The following is an 18,827-nucleotide window of genomic DNA, read 5'->3' as shown; positions in this document are numbered from 1 at the left end:
ACATCTTCTAGGGAGGCCTCTCCTAAATTTTCCCCAGTCTCCCAAGTTAGCACAACCAGCTGGATACCAAATGCTCAAAACAAGAATCCGTGGGGACATTTGTGGTTGACATTCTAACACTGCCCTTCACCTCCAAGTCCCCAAGTGTTCCACAGCAATGATCTGTGAGGCAGGAGACCTGCTTGCTCTTTCTTATACCTGAGCAACGCTGGGGAAGCCACTCCTCTGTGGCCCTAGTTTCCTCATCTGCACCACCGTCCTCAGAGAACATACAAAGCCCAAGCTCCTATCCAACAGTAGGCTTCTATGAGTCAAAAGTATTCACCCAAGAAGGTTTTCTTTTGTTGGAACTACCAGGGACAGGCAACAAATGAGGAAGGAATTTAGGTGGGAAAGAGAAGATGCAGAATTAAAACACAACACAAGTAAAACAAGCAAAACCACTGACATGAACCAAAGTACTCATAGAGCAGCACCAGTATTAACCAACTGGGCAACTCCCTTGAGTTTCCATAGCCTCCAGCACAGTCAATGATGGGGCTCCCCCTCCTTCTCACCCCCCCCAAGGGTAACATGTTTATCTAAAAAGGAAGTCAATGGAAAACTACATTTATTTTACAGCCACACTTCTGTAACGCATTCTCTGGTAAAGTGAACAATTTTTCTACACAGAGACACGAATGAGACTTTTTCCAGGAGACAAACCCATGCATAATGCGAGGCGTGAGTCACTTGCTGACTTCCTGCGTGGCGGCGTATGGAACTCCTTGCCAAGTTCCCCAGTGGAACCGGTGGAAACTATTGAAATAAAAATCCATTTAAAGGCTCTGGAAACAGTCCTGGAAGCAAACAGCTAAGGAGAAAACATTTATTCAAAAAAAATCTAGCGAAGTGTGGGATAAGAGCACCACTCCATGAGACAGTCCTCCGCCTTCAGCTCAGCGAGGGGACGACTGCAGATCAATGGCTGAAACCAACAACAAGCTCCCCTCCCCCAGGCCAACAACAAGCTCCCCCTCCTCAAGCCAAAGACATAAGACCCCTCTCTGGAGATCGAGAATAAGAACCAAACTGACCCCCAAAATATACGAAGACTGCCTCACCCTCAGACTCTTTTTTCCCCAGGTCTCTAAGAACAAGCTACCCTCAAGCCAAGATCATAAGCTTCCTCTTTCTTCCTCAGACTAAAATCTGTTATTCCATCATGCTAAGGTCATAGAAGCCCTAACTCCCAGACAAGGCTCAACATGGGCGCTCTTTCCCATAAAATCAAGAACACTCAGGAAAGATGGCTTTCTTCCAGGACCAGTAGTAGGACCTCTTTCTCTCTCTCTCTCTCTCTCTCTCTCTCTCTCTCTCTCTCTCTCTCTCTCTCTCTCTCTCTCTCTGTCTCTCTCTCTCTCTCACACACACACACACACACACACTCTACCCACCAGATGCCTGTAGCTTCGGCCAAGGCCACTCAAAAGGTGGGGCTCTCCTCTTCTGCTCAGACTACAGACGCAGGTTCAGCCTTGAGAATGACACACAGCCCACACCATAGCCCTAGTCAGTGCTCCCAACTGTGAGAAACATGGTTCTGCATCAGGAGAGGCAAGCCAAGGACGGACCAGGGTACCCACTATCCAATTATCCAAGCATGGGCAATGACGCAGCAGGCAGAACCACCGTGAGGGCTGAGAGAATATCAAATGCAGACCCTTCAGAAATTCCCTCCAAGGAGCCAAAACGTGATCAGATTGTTTATAAAGCAACTTATACTGCCAGGAGATTGTGAAAAACAATTCCAGCCATCAGCCAGCCAGGCAGTTAAAAGGACTCAGTGGTCATGTACAAAGAAAAGAGAGTCCCACCACACCGCCGTCACCAGAGTAGCACACCGGAAGTGGTCCCTCCCTGATGAGCAGCTTCAGAAGTATAACCCAGTGTGCAAACAGGGGAGGGTAGATCTCCTTTGAAATAATACAGCCAGCAATTAGCTAAATAAATCAGCAAGTGGTGATCACAGAAGCCATGGGAAGAGAGAGGACTGGTACTTAGGGCTGCTATACATTAGCCAAAGTGTCCCATATCCAACAAAGAATAATTAATACACAAAGGAAAGCAAGATATCCTGATGGGTAAGGTGCAAAAGCAAGCAGATGGCAGAGTCTGCTTCCAGGGGGTTCCTGAATGTTAGATCAATGTGGAATATACCGTGTACACTAGCAATAACAAATGTGCTGGAAGGAGTGGCAGAAAGCAAGATCACTTATGTAAGACTAAGTGTGGTTAAGGAAAAGAAGGCTTAAGAAGGAGAATGGGCTAGGTAGGGAGATGGCTCAGTGGTATGAGTACTTCCTTACAATTATGAGACCTGGAGCTTAAATCCCCATTGCTGCAAATCTGAGGACCTGAGTTCAAATCCCCAGCACTGACATAGAAGCCTATCTGGGCTGTGTGTGCCTGTAACCCCAACATGGTAAGAGACAGCTAAAACAAACTGATCCGGCCACCCAGCTGAACAGAAATTTGAGCTCTCAGTTCAGTGAGAGACTTTGTCTCAAGGCACCGAGGTGGGAACCTGCTATTTTACTCTAGCCTCCATGTGATATGTGCATGGTACACTCAGATGCACACTGTCATGTGTGCAGCTGACACACACACACACACATGCATATACCACAAAATAACGAACAGCTTAGATAACATTATAACATCAAGTAGAAAGATGTCCATATATAAAGTAGAAGTTACACAAAGGAGACAAGTGATAATTACCAAGATAAAAAAGTACAGTAACTGAGTCAAAGCTCAGCAGAACTCATGGGCTAAAGCAAAAGAGAATGATCGAGTTTGACAGAAACTAAACAGGTGAAAACAGAGAAAAAATAGAATAACTGAAAAGGCAGGCATGGTGACACGCTCCTTTGATCCCCACACTTGGGAGGCAGATCTCTGAGGTGGAGGCTAGCCTGGTCTACAAATCAAGTTCCTGGACACCCAGGCTACACAGACAAACCCTGTCTCAAAAACAACAACAAAAACAAAAAACCCAAAACAAACAAACAGAGCTTCAGAGAAAAATTCAAATAAAAATAATGACTAAAAGCTCCAAATTAACTAAAAAAAGTAAATCTGGGAACTCAGTCAACTCTGTGAATGATGAAATGAGAGAGGACAGGAAGATAGGTCGGTGAAGACGGTTAAACCCAGAGACATGGAGAGAAATGGTGGAGGAGCAGAAGTGGAGTCAGCAGCAGACTTCTCAGCGGAAGTTGGGGGCTTCAAATCAGCAGAGAAAGCACAAAGTGCCAAGGGGGAAGACTTAGTCACCCAGATCCAACAAAGCTAAAGTAAAAACCAAAAAGATAAACAATAGAGATGTCCGATGGTGGCCAATCCAACAAAAGAAGTTCTCCATGCTGAAGGTTGGTTACCCCAGACTGCAATTCAAGTGGACATGAACAAGTGGGTCCACCACGTGGGCATGAACACTAAAAGCACTGCGCTAAGAGGAATAAGCCGGGCACTTAGAGACAAATAAACCACACTCTACTTATATAAGACTAAGTGTGGTTTATGGAGGAGGAGACCTGACTGGTTGTCTCTAAGGCTGGAATGAGGGGCAGTGGGTAATGTTTGATGGGACCAGATGTTCAGCTGGGGAGATGAAATACCCTGGTGTGGATGATGGATGGTGACCGTTGCATAAGAACATGAATGAGCTCACCTCGATAGAGCTCAGAGACAATATCAAACCGTGTTACATATGTTTTGTCAGAGAGAGAGAGAGAGAGAGAGAGAGAGAGAGAGAGAGAGAGAGAGAGAGAGAGAGAGAGAGAGAGAGAATTTGGTTTCTGTCAGCCCTTAGCATGGGTACCTCAGAGTGTTTCTATTGAACTTCTCATGCATTGGCCTCATAACATGAACTCAGTCCCTCCTTTAATCTCTCATCTTTCTGCTATGAAACAAACGAAGGTTATTTCCTCATGGGTTAGGTAAAAAAATAATGACATGAATTCTTCCCCTAGACATCAAAAGAGTCTTCAATACTTAGGCGAAAGGCTCTTGGCTGCTGTGGTGCAGGCAGTCACAGAAGCAGGGCCTCTGAGTTCTGCCTACTGAGTCCTCTGTCTCTATAGACATATTATGCTGCAGTAGATTCCGGTGTCTTCCCCAGTGGATACTACTTGTACACAGAAGCCTGCTAAAAGGTCAGCGTACAAAGAGAAGACAGGTATCCCAGGCTGAAGCCACACAGAGGAAGTCCTGTTTGTGATCTTACATCTGAGAAGTGATTTAACAGAACAGAACCTGGGGCTATCTGAAACCAGACAATGAGAAGAAATTAGGAACTCATTCATGAATTGAAAAATCTGCTTTAGAAGGTATCACCCCTCCATGATGTAGAGATTAGTAAAGGAGAAGTAGATGAACAAACGATAATGAGTGGCACAGAAAGCAGAAAGCCAATGGTAGACATAAATTACACTAATTGTAAATGGGCTAGAGATCCAATCAAATGGCATAGATTGTTGGACTAGATAAAAAACTGTAACCATGTTTCATGAAGGCACAAAGAGGAACATTTTAAAATGAAGGGGCTGATCCACCCAGAGGATATAATTAATATAAACATGTGTGCATTTAACAAAGAAAGGACATGAAAATACTGGAAGAGACCTTGACAGTCATGAAAAGACAGAATCACTTCAATGGCCACTGGATTGAACTTCTACATCTGGTTTCAATAATGAGGAGCCTTAGAACCTTCCAGAAGAGAAGCTGTCATTTCACCCTTGTGTGACTTTTTCTCTTGGATGGAAGAGGAAACTGGCATTCTATTGGCTTTGTAGATATAGATAAGCAGAGGTCAAACAAGTGAGGTGAGTGTTTACTGGGCCAGGGCTGTTGGCAGAGCAGGTTTGGAAGTTGCTGAATAACCAACTTCCCATGCCAGAGATCCTCTGCATGATATACCTGCCTTTCAGTACTTGTGGGTTTGCTCTGAAGGTTTCAGTTAGCTGAGGTCAGCTGAGGAAGGACAGCTTTTTTTTTTTTAATGGAAAAATCCCATAAAGAAATAATTCATACGTGTTAAGTGTGTGCCACTCTGAGCAACATAATTAAATTGTGTGGCATTGCCCTCCATCTCACCATAGACAAGAACATCTCCTCATGGAGATTTTTTTCCACACTACCTACCTGCACTGTTACCTATTTAACAGCTGTCTTGGTTATCAGATGGACTTGAGTTACTATCAAACCACTGGGGTGGTACTCAGGTGACTTATTTTGAGTAATGACTCCAAGGTACATGGACAGCATGTTGGATACATGATATTCAGATATGTGAAAAGGAAGGAAGGAAGGAAGAGAGATAGGAGGGAGACAAAAGGGAAACGTAAAGTGCTGTCTTCATATAAACAAACAAACAGAAGAAAGTTCTTAATAGAGAAAGAAGAACAACTCTTTCCTGGGGGAGGGGTGTTCTGATCCTTGTTAAGAATGAACCGTCTACCAGCAAAACTGAGCGTGAATATATACAAAGGAACTAAATCTCTCCTAGTTTTATTGTCACACTTCAGAGTGCAAGCATGGTCGCCATGGTATATGGCAGATGCTAAACAGAGATGGAAAGCACCAAGCCACGGGGCCCTGCTATGGTTTCACATGGCCATAGTGGCCTGGGCACAACTCACCTGTGGATAAGGGGAAGCCTTGTACCCTGCAGGTCGTGGTGGCCTATTGAAATGCCTTGTGCACATTTTTAAAAAGAATAGCTAGGAGGATGTTCACTGCTGTGTGCCAGGACAGAAGGATACTATTTGTTAAGGAATAACCATTGCTGGGTTCAGACGCCTGGCCACAACTCTCCACAGGAAGAAGAAGCTTGCGAGCACCAGGCGCCCAGGATTAGCTGACAGATGTCAACTCATAATTTTGAGATTTATGAATTACCCAGGCATATTTCTTTTGTTTTATGATTAGGTTCATAACAACAACAACAACTACAACCACCCTGACATGGCTGCCCATGGTTGTTTTTCTTTGTATTTCTTCAGAAGAACTCAGTACACTCTAGACACCAGGCACTACAATCTCAGAGGCCATATTCTTTCTGATATCATGTCGGGTCCTTTCTGAGGCTACAGAAGTCAAGGAAACAGCTTTATTACCAGGGAAGTCCACATCTAGAAAAGAAGGGTGTGGACAACAGCAGATATAAAAATGGGATACTCTGGTATCCCAGATATGCAAGACAGCTCAGGGCTGTGGGGCTGAATTCATATCTGGATTTTTCTCTTAAGAGTATATGAGTCCTTCAAGATCAAGCTACCTTGAGTCAGGTCTTAAAGTTTGCGTGTGCCCTGAGGCAGCCCAGGTGACACCCTGCCTCAAAAGGGAAGTGCACCAGCTGCAGTGAACAGCAAAGAAAACTCGGGGAGGGAAAGGTTCTGCACCTTTTTGAAGAATGGTCATCTATAACCCCTCATCTCTTTCTTCACCTCCTTCCCACAGGTGCAATTTTTAACCCATGATGAAGCCAGAACTCATTACCAGATTGCCGTCAGAGAGCTTTCTGGAGAGCAGACATCATCACTGCCCCCCCTAGGGCTGGATCCTAATCTCTGACGCAGAAGCACAGTGACACAAGATGACACCCTGTCACTATGACCACGCTGCTCTTCCAGAGGACACAGTACATTACAGGTGTGACCATGAGGGAGGGGGGCTTTTTAACACTGTAGGAATCCATCCAGAGGCACAGGATGGGGCAGGAGAGGGACAGAAATGGCAGCTACCCTTGAGAGGTTTACAATGAAGGGTGTAGGGCACGTGGACCATGCCACGAGAGGAACTGGAATTAAACTGGTGAAGTAGAACATGGTCAAACCCTGGAAATTTCAAAACTTGAGATCAGTAGGAGTGGAATTAGTTCCCTCCCAGTTTCTGTGTCTGCCTGGGGGCATGTAACCAGATGACCCCCAACCAAGTGGTCACTGTCAGTCAGTCACCCAACACACCCAATGAGGCATCTCAGTACCTTAGCTTTCAGATTTCTCAACCACAGACTCAGAAGGTACAATGAGTGTTAGCAGGGCATATATGGCAAACCCCTCTGCTTGCCTTTTCTGATGGTTGCTATTGCCAACCTCACAGAATCTGGGATCACCCAAGAGACAAGATTCCACAAATATCAGCCATGGAAGGATTTTTAGATTAGGTTGGCCTCTGGGCGTGTTTGTGAGGGATCATCTTGATTAGGTTAATTTGGGGCTCAAGACTCACCCTTAAAAATGGCAGCATCTCCTTTCGCTCCTGTGTCTACAGCCATGAGTATGCTCGGGTGTGCCTCTAGTGTCCTCCGCTGTGGTAAAAAGAAGGTCTGGTTGGACCCCAATGAGACCAATGAAATTGCCAATGCCAACTCCTGTCAGCAGATCAGAAAGTTGACCAAAGATGGGCTGATCATCCTGAAGCCTATGCTGTCGGTTCCTGGGCTCGCTGCTGGCAAAATACATTGACCCGATGGAAGGGCAGGCATATGGGCATAGGGAAGCAGAAGGATACTGCCAACAGTTGGATGCCTGAGAAGGTGACATGGATGAGAAGGATGAGGATCCTGTACCGGCTTCTCAGGAGACACCAGGAATCTAAGAAGGTGGACCGCCATATGTATCACAGCCTGTCCCTGAAGGTCAAAGGGAATGTATTCAAAAACAAGCGGATTCTTGTGGAGCAGATCCACAAACTGAAAGCAGACGAGGCCTGCAGAAGCTACTGGCTGACCAGGCTGAGGCTCGCCGTTCGAAGCAAGAGAGCTCGAGGAGGAGCACTTCCAGACTAAGAAGAGATCTTCAAGACGCTGTCCAAGGAGGAAGAGACCAAGAAATAAAGCTTCCCTCATGTCTGTGCATAGCGGCCTGGCTGTGGCCTCATGTGGATCAGTCACTAAAATAAAACAAGCCTTTGCCCCGCTCCCCAAAATGGCAGCACAATCCCTACTTGTGATACCATAGTAGAGGAAGCCGGCTGAACATTCTTCACTGTGAACAATGTGACCAGCTGCCCCTCCTACTTGCTACTGTCACTTTCCTGCCACGACATAATGAACCCTCCAAATGTGAGCCAAACCCTCTTGCTCCTACATTGTCATGGAAACTGAAAAATTAGTTAATAGACTAGATATTATGCAGCATCTCTCAGTGGACACATTGTACTCATTCCAACAACACCACCCCACCCTACTGAAAAGAAGACTGTACTGGGTTGCCAAGTGTGGTTTGAACAGGTATTGGCTCATGTTTTTGAATGCTTGGCCCATAGGGAGTGGCACTATTTGGAGGTATGGTCTTGTTGGAGGAGGTGTGGCCTTGTTGAAGGAGGTGTGGCTTTGTTGGAGGAGGTGTGGCCTTGTTGGAGGGGGTGTGGCTTGTTGGAGGAGGTGTGGCCTTGTTGGAGGAGGTGTGGCCTTGTTAGAGGAGGTGTGGCCTTGTTGGAGGAGGTGTGGCCTTGTTGGAGGAGGTGTGTCACTGTGGAGGTGGGGCTTTGAGATCTTAAATGCTCAAGTTCTTCCCAGTGTGGAATCCAGTCTTCTGTGGGTCAAGATGTAGAACTCTCAGCCCCTTCTCCAGCACCACGCCTGCCTGCACACACACTGCTTTGCTTCCCACCACAAGGATAATGGACCGAACCTCTGAAAGTGTAAGCTAGCCTCCATTAAATGTTATCGTTCACAGTCATTGTGATCATGGTGTCTCCTCAGAGCGCTAGGGCACTGACTCAGACACCCAGGGCAGGGTCTCAGTTTGTTTGCAGTCTGATGGATTCCTTGTCTCATTAGTCAACAAAAGCAGCACGAGGGAAAACTCAAAGTCTGTAGATGCAGTTCATCATGGTGGGAAAGCCTAACACTGAGAGCACCAGGCACCTCACCATATTGTGTTCTCAGGCAGGAAGCGGAGAGCAGAGAGATAGCTGCTGCTGCTCAGCTGACTTTCTCCATTTCCTCTCCTTTCCTTTTTTTTTTTTTTTTTTTTTAAATTCAGTCAATGATTCGGCCCCCAGGATATCCACATTCAGGGTAGGTGTTCTGTCCTATTAAGACTATCTAAATACATCTGAGAGACACACTAAAAAACATCTTCCAGAGGATTTGAAGTCCATTACGTTGACAGTGAATATTGGTGATCATACCTGGTCAATTCTTTGTAACTAGACAGATGGGTATGACAATTGTGTCTGCCGGCATACCTCAGCCTTTGCAGTCTAATCCCACACCTGAATCTGGGTCAACTCAAAATCTGGGTGAGCTCTAAAGCTGGTGTGAGGATCTAAGAATGGTTGGCACAGGGAATGGACTATTAGGAGGTGTGGCTTTGTTGGAGGAAGTGTGTCATTGTAGGCATGGGCTTTAGGATCCTCATCCCAGCTGCCTAAAAGCCAGTCTTCTCCTAGCAGCCTTCAGATGAAGATGTGGAACTCTTTCTTTCAGCTTCCCCTGCACCATGCCTACCTGGACACTGCCATGTTACTGCCTTGGTGATAATAAACTGAACCTCTGAACCTGTAAGTCAGCCCCAATTAAATGTTGTCCTTATACAAGTTGCCTTGGTCATGGTGCCTGTTCACAGCAGTAAAGCCCTACCTAAGACAGATGGATTCAAAGTGAACCTAAGAAAAAGAAACATGGAGACTGGTCTGAAGGGCCCTTTCAATGACAGAGATAAGAGAAATCGCCCATTTGAATGCTCAGAAATCCTGCCAACTCTAAGTTACTCAGAAATGATACTGCCTCTACCAATAATCTTGGCTTTGGGTACAAAGCAGTAGAGCATGACCCAAGCTTCCAGAGACCTCCCATCTCCACCTAGACCCCGAGGCACTTTATCTCTGTCACCCTGTTCCTTCTAGACATGGCATGTGGCATAGCAGCATATGGGTCTGAGGGCCAGAGAGGGCTATGAGCCCCTCTGTCTTTCTAGCCCCAGGGTTTCTCTGTCACCAGAGCGAGGATGTGACCTTTCAAATCCATGAACCACTTCACCACAGTGAAAGGATGAAGCTGTAGGCCTCCTCCTGTCCTAGAACACAAAGCTTCTAGAACTTTCTCCCCCTCCCCCCGACATTTGTTGTTGTTGTTGTTTCTGGGCTATAGCACTCATATCCCTAGGCAGTGGTGTGCACTCACTGAGGAATAAGACAGGCTAGAGCATCACATTCAGCCATGTAGCTCCTCCCAGAGATCCTGTGTGTACTTGGGAGCTGGCTCAAATCCACAGGCTTGGGGCCAGAACAAACTGTGGGTGTTGTTGGCTACGGTCCTTGAACAATCCCCACAGCCAGCTGAACATTCACACAGAGAGTCGGGCTTAGTAGGACTGACTTGTGCTACTCCACAGAAAGTGGCAGGTGTTCAGGGTAGGAACACTCAAGCAATGCCCTTCCAGGTAAGGTACCTGGTCAAGGTAACTGTAAGAAAAGCCAGCAGCAGAAGGGAGGACACCATTTATCAGAAGCCTTGGATTCCTTCATAGAGAATGTGTTAGTTACTTTTACTTGTATTGCTGTGGTAAAACACCAAAGCAATTTATAGAATGAACGGTTTTGAGCTTAGAGCTCGAGATAAAAGAGTTGATCACAGCAGCAGGCAGGCATGGTGTCTGGAGCAGGATGCCAAGGACTCACCTCTGGAGCCACAAGCACAAAGTAGATGGCATGCATCTTTAAATTTCCAAAGCCCACCTCCGATGACAAACTTCCTCCAGCAAGGCCACGCCCCCAGAACCTCACCAAACAGTGTCACCAACTGGGGACCAAGTGTTCAAATATGTAAGCCTATGTGGGTGTTCTCATTCAAGTCACCCCACAGAGTCTCTTCTTAGGAGACTATCTTAGTTAGGGTTTTACTGCTGTGGACAGACACCATGACCAAGGCAACTCTTACAAGGACAGCATTTAGTTGGGGCTGGCTTACAGGTTCAGAGGTTCAGTCCATTATCATCAAGGCAGGAACATGGCAGCATCTAGGCAGGAATGGTGCAGGGAGATGAGAGTTCTACATCTTCATCTGAAGGCTGCTAGCAGAATACTGGCTCCAGGTAGCTAGGAGTAGGGTATAAAAGCCCACGCCCACAGTGACACACCTACTCCAACAAGGCCACACCTCCAAATAGTGCCACTCTCTGGGCCAAGCATATTCAAACCATGGCAGAGACTTCACACAGAGTCATGTGCATTATCCTGTGGCAACCAAACTCCCTCTATCACTCCTGAAAGGGCAGCAGGTGTTGGCCAACATGAGAGAGATACAAAGGATGGTATTTCAGCAGCTAAAAGGTTCTATTGACTAGATTTGGTAACAGCAAATATCTTTTATGTGGATCCACACAGTAAGAATAAGAAAAACAGAACCAGACAGGAGAGCAGAAGCATCTTTCTAGATTATATTTGACCTTCATAATCTGAAGTCATGATTGACTTCATTATCCAACTAGAAAACTCACAGTCACACCCTACACCCAGCCATGATAGTGGACCATGAGTTTCTCTTTTACCTTGAACCCTCTTCTCCCTCATTGTTCATGTCTTCCACTTGTCTTGACAATTGAAAGGCTAACTCCCCTACAACACAGATTGTGCTGTCCTCTCATGTCCCATGTGTGCAAACACCCCCACCATAGTGCACACAGGCTTGCTTCTTCAGTGAGCATTTGTACCACCAGTATCCAGCATGCTGTGCTCCCAGAAGACACTGGGTAGCCATTGGTGAGTTGGATAACTGGTTGAAGTAAGGCTTTGGGAACCTGACTCTAATGACTCTACTTCTAAGACAGGTGACATTGTGCACGTAATGTCATCTCAGCTATGGCCAACCAGCCACATGATTCATCTCATTAAGCACCTCAGTCAATGTGCCCAGGGTAATCCTCTCACCACAGCCAATACTCCAGCTCCATGCCCCTCTCCCCGACAGCTATCCAGGTAGTACCCAATGTTGTAGGTGGGACTCAGATTCATGTGAACAATCCTAAGACAGGACTGATTTTGACTTTGTTGTGCTTGCCTGTATCTTAGGTCGTTTCCAGTTGTTGTGACAAAATGCCCTGACGAAGTTAGCTTAGGGGGCAAAGGCTACAGTCTGTTGCTGAGGAAAAGTCAAATAGAGAGGAACTCTAGGGGATTGGTCATATCACATCTATATTCAGGAGCTAAGAGTAATAAACATGCACACACTAGTCCTCAGCTAGCACCCTATGTTCATACAGTTCAGCACCACAAAGCCAGAGCACTGCCCATACGCAGTCTTCCCATCTCATTTAACACAATTAAGAAAATCTCTCAGCCAGGCACAGTGGCACATGCCTTTAATTCTAGCACTCTGAGGCAAGAAGTGGGAAGATCTCTGAGTGTGAGGCCAACCTGGTTAACACAGGGATTTCTAGGCTAACCAGGGCTACATAGTGAGTCCTGTCTCAGAAGGAAGGAAGGAAGGAAGGGAGAGAGAGAGAGGGAGGAAGGGAGGGAGGGAGGGAGGGGAGAAAGGGAAGGAAGGGAAGGAAAGGAAGAAAGGGAGGGGAGGAGAGGGAAATAGAAAGAGTTCTTGCAAGCATGCCCTCAGGTCAACCCCATCCAGACAATTCCTCATTGAGACTCTTCCTGGATGATTCTAGGTTATATCAGCTGACACTTAAAGCTGCCCACCATACCCTGCAGTCTAGCTTGGTCCTGAAAGAAGATTATATCTTCAAAAACACCTTCTGAACAAAAGAATAAAAGAAAAACATTTATAGTTAAAATAATCTATATGGCAGAACTATGGTGCATCAAATGTGGCAGAAAGTACATAGACCTTGGATGGAAATGAGAGGAGGAGAGGGGGAGGGGAGGGAGGAGGGGAGGAAGGGAGCGGGAAATTGATTGAGATTGATTTAGCTCCAGATCTAGACTGTGATACCCCACTGTCAGTCTCTAGGGAAGGCTGAGAAGGGAATGCTAGACTCTCGAGCATGCACATGCACATGCACATGCACATGCACATGCACATGTACATGGCAGCTGCACACTGCTATGTGCCCTGGAAAGCCAGAGACAGCCACACTCCAGAGGACTGCTGACATGTGGAGGCTGGTTCATTGATGAGTGTTTATATTTTCATGGTCTCTTTTCTGTTGCTGTGATTACGTATCCTGAGATAGACATCTAAAAGAGGCTCACAGTTCCCAGACTCCAGTCCATCAGAGAGAAGAAGCCACAGTAGGGGAACCTGAGAAAACTGGTCACATCATATCCATAGTGAAGAACAGGGAGCCCAGAATCTATCAAGTTTGCTGTACTCAGCTCCCTTTCTCCACTCTGTACAGTTCAGACTTCCCAGTTCCGGGGACTGGTCCTGCCCACAGATAAGATGGATCTCCATGCGTTAATTAACTTCATCAAGGTAATCCCTCACAGACATTCTCAGAGGCTGATCTGAATCTAGAAAGTCCTTCATAGGCAAGCCCAGAGACCTTTCCCCAATAGCCGAAATCCACAACTAATGCTACCACGGCTGTGCCTGGGTCTGTAGATGAGCAAAACATTGAATTCTGAAAGGCAAGACCAAGTCACCCAAAAACATGTTCTCAACTGGCCAACAAGACCCCCCCCCCCATGATGTCACTGTGGTAAGCATGGAGGAGCGTCCCAGGTTCCTCCATCCTGTGTCCACTAAGCAGCCTCTGCCTGTGTTGGCTTCCTAGATGTCTCAGCATTGGGTTGTGTCCCAAGCAGCACAGATGAGTGCCCCAGTCCCTAGACATGGATCTTCATAGTTGTCAGTCACGATTCATATTCTGATGAATTCATGACTTCCAAAAGCCTAGTTCCTAATTCTGTAAAGTTAAGGCTAGGGGTTAGACCAGAACAAAAACCAAAGGACCCACTGAGCCTAAATCAAAGACAAGGACCCTTCCCTTTCCCCTGCCACTCCCAGTCTACTGACACTCTTTAGCAACATTATTAATATTTTTCTTCCATTATGGCTCCAAAGATCAAGATGTGGCTTAGTCTGTAGAATACTTAGCACACACGATGCCCAGGGCCCATACCCAGCACTGCATAAAACAGAGTGATGGTCTACGACCGTAATCCCAACACTCAGAAGGTGGAAACGGGAAGATCAGAAGTTCAAGGTAAGCCTTCGTTATGTAGTGGGTTTGAGCCCCGCTCCCCCCAGACACTGCTTCAACAGTAACAGCAACCACCACCACCACCAACAACAACAACAACAACAACACCTTCAAAGGCTGTTGTTTCTGGGAGCCTCTAGGAAGCCAAGACAAAGAGGAAGTCTTTGATGCATCTCTGCCAGCTCAGCATTATTTGGATGCGTGTCTGCAAGACCGTCACTCTCAGCACGCCTCAAGCACAGCCATTCCAGGAGCACAGCCATTCCAGGCTCCACTCCCACTCTAAGCCTCCTCTTTGTAACAACACCATCCAGGGCAGAAGCACAAAGCAGAGTCTACCCAGAGGGACCCCGTGTCTTCCAGCACAGTCACTCTCTGACCTGCCAAGGATTTCCTTCTTGGGTGCTTCATGCTCCCTCTGTTTATTCCACAGCAAACCTGTTGCATTATGCCGTGCTTTGGATTCAAATCTGCATATTTCCCCATCTCCCGTGTCCTCTGTGGGCTGCAGGGTATTGCTCCTCTCCGCACCCCATGGCTCTGTGGTCTCCGGTCCATGCTTGCTTACCTGGTACCATGCTACCTTACCTCCTTGGTGGCTAAGACACAAGCCTTGACACTGGCTTTCATTTGTGGGCAGGATATTCTCCCATGCGTCTGCCTGGGTTTGTGCTCAGGCTCCACCCAGCCAGAGACCTGGGGCCATCCCTGCCTGGAGCTCTCCTGTACTGAACACCGACTTCTTATGAATTTTCTTTGGGGCACTGCTCAGCCTCTGAATACAGCACCTGTGCTCTCCCTTGGTGTCTCGTGCCCCGGGTGAAAAGCAAAGCTGGGGTAAGTATATCTTGCCCCCTGTTACGAACAATACATATGAACAAGGTGCTAAAATGGTATTTACAAGGGAAGGAGCCAATGCGACCAGTGGAGCACACTCAGCTAAACAGAGACCTTTGTGGCCACGTGCAAAAGATCTGCTTTCCATAGTCACATCATCAAAGAGAGCTAAGAAGGTGTAGCCATTTCCTAACTGCACACATACTTTTGAAGTTAGTGGCTGTGTGTTTGTTAGTATTTCCTCTGAATTGAAGCATTCCCTCCTGGCAAAGGAAGGGTAGACATTTAAAAGACTCACATGATACACTTCCTCAAAGCAGTAAGCAATAAACTGGGGAGAGATGGCCCTCAGGCTGAGTTGCCTGACAGTGGTACAGCGAGGGCAAGGGATGCCATTTGTTTTTTTGGTTTTTTTGTTTTTTGTTTTTTGTTTTTGTTTTTTTTGAGCCTGTGCTGGGGTGGGTTTTTCATGGACATAACTGTCCTTGATCATCCATGCTTCTGTTAAGTAACATCAATAACTCATTGGATGGCGGAGCTAGACATGGGTGGGATCATGTCGTCTTTCTTAAATCATCTGTATGGAATGAGTTCACATCCCTTATACAGGAAAGTCACACAGGTCCCTTGATCTCTACCTTAGAAGAGAAAGGGATTTCCATTCTGCATCTTGGAAACTTTTTTTAAGGTTCCAAAAGTCTGGCTTTATGGAAAGATTGCATTGATTGCCAAAACCTGGTTTAGCAACAAACCCATCAGATGTAGACAGTGTACATTATCCTCACACTACTCCTGCTGGCTGGTGATCAAGGATGGCCTCAAGGACGGCCTCTGCTATCGGGCTGAATTATTAATTTGATGGTTACATGTATCAAGGAGCCTGCTCTAACTTCAGAAATCTCGGCGAGACCCCACCCCTCTATTTGGTCCCTTGCTAACATCATATGGTATCAATGTCCTTCCAAGCTATGGGACATCATCCTGGACACTTTGCTCATGAGGTTCCAGCTCATAATGACAGAAGCGCACGGAAGGGCTGGCAGTGTGGTCCTGGGGATGGCGTCGTCATGGGTCCTTTCATACCTGTCGCGTTGCAGGAGCCCACGGCACCTTCTGGGGAGTCATTGCTCATCTGCCCCCGAGAGTCTGTGCGGTTTCGAAGTGCCAGCAGAGCGGGGCCTTCGCTCCCACCTTTAAGTGTGAACGGGAGGCGGCCTGCTGGAAAAGAGGAAGGTCATGGCATTAATGCCAAGTATGGCTAAACACAGCATCCTGTCTGAGTAGGACCTCTCTGGGAGGCTCCCATCTTATAGGGCGTGTATAGTGTGGCTAGGACTCTTGTCACCTTCTTCTTGGGGCCTCTTTGACATCATATCTAAAGAATGTAAGGACACACACTAACCCAACCCCAGAAACCATTGGCTCAAATCTTTGAAGACCAGGAAGACCCTTCAGGACAAATATCTAGCTTGGGCCCTCCAGGTGGCCTCTGCAAGTCAGTTACCGAGGGGGCTTTGCAAGAGGTGCTTCACTGGGCACATTTTCCCAGGGAGCTACTGTTCAGTTGATGTGTCCAGAGCTTCCTCTGGGATGCAGCCTGCAGGGGAGAAAGCTGTCTCTCATTCAGATTGGTAATGAGATGAAGACTCTGGAGAGGGTATGGGAAAGTGGGAGCTTCAGTCATGCTGATCTATGAAGGACAGCCCAGCCATGTGCCATGCCCTCATCAGACCAGCAGGTCTCAATTACATGATGCTGATTCAGTGATGCTGGCTGTCACATGTCTGTAACTAACCATGAGATCTTTCAGCACTGCAGTAGACAGGAGAGCGTTGGCTTCAGTTCAATCAAGAAGTTATAGGTCTTTAGTAGCCTAGACTTCCCAACCGACAATGAACTGTAGACATGTTTAACATTTGAAAGAAACATCAACATCGTATGCTCTGCAGAGAAGCCCCCGGGGTTTGCCATGGTAGCCCATTCCCATTGAAGGGTCTTGTTAATCGGGGAACCATGGTGCATCCGGCCAGCAGAGCTGTCTGTGCATTTGGGAGAGGGTACAGGTGGAGGGAAATGGCAAAGGGGTGTGTGCTGAAATGGCCAATGGCAGAGGAGACAGCTGGAGAAAATTCAACAGCTTGAAGAAAGGTGGATCTCATCCCCCACTGGGTAGGAGGACTGCTCTGGGTGGGGAGCTATGACTAAATGATGTTCATGGGCCTCTGCGCCTCTTATTTAGTATGGAATAAAAAGAGAAAACCAAAGAGTCACATGGGAACTAGTTGGATACAATGTACCCACCCCTGTCTAGAGTGGGAACTGGCCTGGCCAGGGAAAAGCACTGATGAATTCTATCTGGAATTGAAATAGACTCCATAGTATCACAGGTTATCTTAAGAGCTTTGAAATACCATTGGCATATTGACTACCCACCATAGGGATAATGTTTGGATAAACTTGAACATACAGTGTACCCACGACAGTCCTTCCCATGGTGTTTAGAGTAGAGTTAGTGGAAATTAAACATTGGAATACAGTAGCTTCCACTCTAATCCAGCCCTGATGACTTCATATCACCAGACCAATCACAATACACACATGCCTCCACCTTGAAACTCATCTTTGGGTCAGACAGGCCTGGTTTCCTGTTGCTTGCTGCCTAAAATCTGCAGAACGAGGTGCCATGAATTTCCTATGCCTTCCCTCTCTAAGGAGGAGCACAAAGCATGTGTTTGACACTCTTGCACCTCTTGACTCTGTGGCATTAATATAGCCTTATCATTTAGCTGTCACCACTACCCACCTCCAGAATGCTTTTCTTCTCCCAAAACAGAAACTCTGTCCCCACTACTCAGGTACTCCCCACTCCTCTTCCCCTGGGCTCCTGATACCGCTGATCTTTCTGCCCCTAGGATATGCTTTATAGGATTGGATTCTCTTGCTATTTGTCTTCTGAATGATTGAGTTACTCTCCCTCATGGCTCTTAAGATGCCGAGTGTCACTGTCAGTTGACACTTTCCTTTTTAAGGAACAATAATGTCCCATTTTCTATATAGACCATGATTTGGTGATTCAACCAGTGGGGGACATTGTGGTTGTTACTTATAACTTTAGCTGCTGTGGAAGATTCATTTATCTTTGGGTTATGTGTATGAGTATTTTATCTGCATGTATGTATGCATCATATATGTATAGTGGCTATGGAGACCAGAAGAGGATGCTGGGTCCCCTGTAATTCAAATTACAGATGGCTGTGAGCTACTATATGGGTGCTAGGAACTAACCCTGGGTCTTGCAAGAGTAGCAAGTGCTCTTAACCTCTGAGTCATCTCTCCAGGCTGTCACAAAACACAATAAAGTGGAGATGATCAAAATGACAGGTATGTGTGTGTGCGTTTGCACTCTTACTGCCTTCACCAAACAAAATGAAACACCACACCACGTACTATACTTTTTTTAAGGCAAAATAACCAAAAGGCCCATTGTAGTTTATGAATCTTTTATCTAATTTGCAAAATATATATTTTGCAAGAGTTTATAAATCTTTTATGTATTTTGTACCCAGAAACTTCATTTGAGCTGTTTTGTTTGTATTGGCATAATAAAATTACCACCTCAGTAAAAATGTCTGGGTATCCTAGGCTTCAGGGAGAAGTATGTGTCTCTGGTCTCTTCTAACCCAGATACACAGCTACTTGCTTCAGTTGGCCACAGGGACCTGGGGGACGGAGGAGGAGAGGAAAGAGAAGGAAGGGGAGGATAGAGAGAGGGAGAGGGGAAGGAGGAGAGGGAAGAGAAAGGAAGAAGAGGAGGAAGAGGAGGAGGTGAGC

At 46.5% G+C, this 18,827-nt stretch overlaps 1 protein-coding gene and 1 pseudogene across 1 annotated transcript in view; one reads left to right on the top strand and one right to left on the bottom strand.

The window, feature by feature from the left end:
- Pde10a (phosphodiesterase 10A) overlaps nucleotides 1-16,208 on the bottom strand; it is a 228,422-nt gene extending 212,214 nt beyond the window's left edge. Inside the window, exon 1 of the mRNA XM_032894693.1 lies at nucleotides 16,080-16,208. Within this exon, the coding sequence (XP_032750584.1) occupies nucleotides 16,080-16,128 (49 nt within the window). The 5' untranslated portion in view covers nucleotides 16,129-16,208. The remainder of the gene's footprint in view (nucleotides 1-16,079) is intronic.
- LOC116894762 lies at nucleotides 7,287-7,885 on the top strand (annotated as a pseudogene).
- Nucleotides 16,209-18,827: the final 2,619 nt, after the last annotated feature.

The sequence above is a fragment of the Rattus rattus genome, chromosome 2 (genome assembly GCF_011064425.1).
Source record: "Rattus rattus isolate New Zealand chromosome 2, Rrattus_CSIRO_v1, whole genome shotgun sequence".
In the NCBI taxonomy this organism is placed as follows: domain Eukaryota; kingdom Metazoa; phylum Chordata; class Mammalia; order Rodentia; family Muridae; genus Rattus; species Rattus rattus.
This window is presented reverse-complemented; position numbering and strand designations above follow the sequence as displayed.